A 3,795-nucleotide genomic window follows, 5' to 3' on the forward strand; every position below is an offset into this window, starting at 1 on the left:
TATCAATGATCATATCATCCCCATAAAGTTGATTTGATATTGGATTATTGGATGGTTTATTCTGTAGATAAAGGAGGAAAAAACAGAGGGGTGCTCATGGTAGGGGCAAAACTACTTGAGCTGGTAGCAAATGAAGTATATAGATCGTCACAGGGTTGGAGGCACGGTGTCCTGAAATTGATGGCAAAGTGTTGAAGCTTAAAACACTAGCAATTACTGCTCCATTTATTCCCCCTATGAGGAGTTGTCGATTTCCCTCTTTTAGCAATCTTTCTTGTACTTTTTCTTTTGCCATTGATGTACTTATGCACCTAGTTATGCTAGCTTGTTTAGTTGGTTTCTCGGCTCCTTCATGATGCGGTTGTGGAAGAAGTTTGGTCGTGTTCATTTGTTGTTCTAGTTCTTGTGGTGCTAGAGACTGCTTATATGTAAGTAGCTCCTTCTTTTGGAGTTTGATGATTTGATCCTTTGTTGGATGCTTGGAGCACTGTGTTGATCCTTGTTAGAAGCTCGATAGATGTTATATTATGGTGGTAATCTGTATTAGGTGGAACTTGTGGTTTCTATTAATAAAAATCAAAGGGGCAGACCCTTTTTTATAATAATAAAAAGGTTTTGGGTTGGTGGGTTGCCATATTAACCAATTCCCTAGCAAAATATAGGTTATAGCCAGAAAAATAGGAACCCAGTTTTAGGTAAGCTGTTTGAGCAATTTTTTGGGCCAAAAAACCTAATTTTTTAGTTTGTAGGTATTTGGCTCATTTTTAGGATCGTTATTGGAGATGCTTTGAGGGCATCAATTTTTTAAGACCTTTTAGGGATTTGACAAAAAGATGTAATGTAAATCCAAAGGGTCTAAAACTGCAATAATAAGGATCAAATGATCGCCTATGGAAATTTGCTTCAAGCGCCAACTTGAAAGAAACTTACAAGCTTCTAAGAACACGAAGGTGTCCAGGTGCGGAGGCACGGGCGAGAGAGGTAGGCCGAGGTAGATTTGAGGGAAAGGTGTGATGGAGCTAGGGTGGTTGCGAACACGTCAGAGGTTTGGATCCTGAAAGGGGGCAAAAATTGATCACATGATTACTAATTTGGTCATCAGGCAAAAAGAAGACCTTGTCCAAGGAGGAGGTGAGCCCAGGACTCAACAAACGGTTCATACAAAATAAGGTAATCGAAAAGGGAAGGGAGTTGCTTGCATCATAAAATAAAATCCCTATTGCAGGAACAAACGAAGAGAAGGAGATCACAAAAAGAATCTTCTAGGATGATGATTGTGAGGGCAATAACTAATGCCATTGGATTCAATAACCAGGGTACGTTTTCTTTTCGCTTTCAAACCAAATCCAAGGCAAGATAAAATCTTCTATTTTCCTCGCCATCAACAACATAACAACACTTCGCCATGGTTCTTCAGATAAGTTTTTGGAGTGCAGATCACCATTCATAATAAAAGATAAAAGATCTTGGCGGAAATGGAGGCCAAAAGAGGGACAATCTCCGCCGGACACGCGCCTAGTGAGAGGAAAACAAGGGGAAGAGCGCATCCCAAACTCATCCACAGTACAAGAACACTAGGCAAGCAATCAGCAAGCAACAAAATACTAACGACATCGCCATCGAAACCAAGTGCAACATGCCAACATCAGAAGCACTATCAACTGCAACATTTCACCATCAGATGCATCTATCAACAGCTATATGCAAACTTGTAACCAGATTAGCTTGCAACGATCAGTGCAATCCCAACTACGAAGTACGAAACATGGTGGATAGTTATGCTATATAGGCAAAGTAGATTGTCAGATAATTCCAAAGCGACAATTGTTATGAACGTTATTCCTATATGCAGAAGTAGATTGACAGTTAACTCCAATTGCTACAATGCTAAGCATGAAGCACGACCTAATAGTGAGAGTGTTTATACAATAGACTATATCCATCTTATATAGAGTAGAACACTGGCCAGTACAAGCATTTTTATTATCTCTGACTAAACCAAAATTCAGACTAGCCACCATGCTATGTACTAATGAATCTCTAAATATGGTATGTAACTAAAAATGTGCTATGATGCATGTATACCTGGAAGTGAGCTATATATTATATATTTTACTAAACAGAACAGAGCAGTAAACATCAACGTCCAACCACTACAATCAAACTTTCTCCGACATACTGAAGCACAATTCAACACTAAGTGACAATGCAAGCTGCAGCGCACGATCAAGAACAGGTCAAGAGGACAGCGACCAAGTACACAACAACAGGACAAACATCTTCATCATAATGCGGAAGCAACAGAGATGGCGATAAAAAAAATGAACATGTTCACTCACAGCAGCACAGTCAACTACAACCGAAGCTAAAAACATCCATCCATCCATTGTGCACACTCATCTCGATTAGGTTACAACACATACTGAGCAACTAAGCCGACGGAACAATTAGTACAGAGCACAAATCGAAGAAGCACGGTCACACCTAGGAGCTTACCACCGTCGCAACCACAGCGAGATCCACAGACCGAAAGGCATCACACGCAGGCCTCAAGCCGCCACCTTGCGTGGGCGCCCACGGCCACGCTTGGCAGGAGCGGAGCCGGACGCGGGAGCCGGAGAGGCAGCCTCCGTGGTGACCTTGGCCTTCTTGGCCGAGGAGGGACCCGGCGGGCGGCCGCGGCCGCGGGGCATGCCGGTGGTGGCCTTGGCGACGGCCTCCTTGACGGCGTCGGCCATGGAGTCCTTAGCCTTGGGCGGGCGGCCCCGACCGCGCTTGGGCGTGTTGGGGTCCTTGGGCGCCGCCTTGGGCTTGGGCGGCGCGTTGGGGTCCTTGGGCGGGCGGCCACGGCCGCGCTTTGCCGGGGTGGCGGAGGGAGCATCGGCCTTGAGGTAGTTGTTCTTGGCGAAGGCGAGCTTGCCGGCCTCCTTCATGCTGGCGAGGTTGGCCGTGAGGAGGGAGGCGTGCGCGGAGGGAAGGCCCTCGTACTTCTCCTCGATGTAGCTGGAGATGGCCGACTTGCTCGAGCCGTTCTTGTCGCCCAGCGCCTCGATCGCCGCGAGAATCATCTGCGAGGAGAAGGAGAGGCGCTCAGGCCGCGACCGGCAAGGAGAAGGATCTACCAAACAAGGAAATGATACGCCGCCGACGAATCTACGGCGGAAGGCACGGAAGCAGAGCGCCAAAACTGGGAGAAACTCACCTCGGGGTAGGGCGGGATGTCACCGGACTTGGGGGACCCGCCGTTCGCCATGGCAGCGGCGGCGGCTACAGGCCACGGCGGTGGAGCCGAGCGCTCGAGCTACAGTGCGGGCGCGGAGGAGGGGACGGGCTGCGGGAAGGGGAAAATTTTCGGATTTGGACCGGGGGAGGAGGCGAGGACGGCGGGGGCAGTAGATAAGAAATGGGCGAGCTGTGCCGCGTATGCCAAAGGCAGCAGGCCTATGACCTAGGGTTTCCACGCGCAGTCACCGACGTGTGGGACGCTTAGGTTAGTACCCTGGGCCCGGGACCACCTGGCGGTGGGGCACCCGGAGCGTGTCAGACGAATCATGCAGTTTCGGCCGATATAAATGCAGCTTTCCTATTTTGAACGCCTTTATCGATGTGCGGGGGACGGAGACCCGTGCGTGACGTGCACGGACGGCGGGGATGGCGAGGTGGGGGATCCGAGGGCGGAGAGGGGAGATGCAACGGGTGTGTGCACGCGGATCGGTGACGTGGCGGGGGGTCTGGGGTGGGGCGAAGGAACGCTCCTGAAACGCTTTCGCTAGACTTGTCGTCTCCTGCGCGGGG

The 3,795-nt window shown here is 49.2% G+C and overlaps 1 protein-coding gene across 1 annotated transcript; it reads right to left on the reverse strand.

The window, feature by feature from the left end:
- Nucleotides 1-2,257: 2,257 nt before the first annotated feature.
- On the reverse strand, nt 2,258-3,441 carry LOC123111922 (HMG-Y-related protein A). Its single transcript, XM_044532803.1, has 2 exons — nt 3,203-3,441; nt 2,258-3,068 (listed from the first exon to the last, which is right to left on the reverse strand). The coding sequence occupies exons 1-2, from the start codon at nt 3,251-3,253 to the stop codon at nt 2,550-2,552; spliced, it is 570 nt and encodes a 189-aa protein (XP_044388738.1). The 5' UTR covers nt 3,254-3,441; the 3' UTR covers nt 2,258-2,549.
- Nucleotides 3,442-3,795: the final 354 nt, after the last annotated feature.

This window comes from Triticum aestivum, chromosome 5B (assembly GCF_018294505.1).
Source record: "Triticum aestivum cultivar Chinese Spring chromosome 5B, IWGSC CS RefSeq v2.1, whole genome shotgun sequence".
Lineage (NCBI taxonomy): Eukaryota > Viridiplantae > Streptophyta > Magnoliopsida > Poales > Poaceae > Triticum > Triticum aestivum.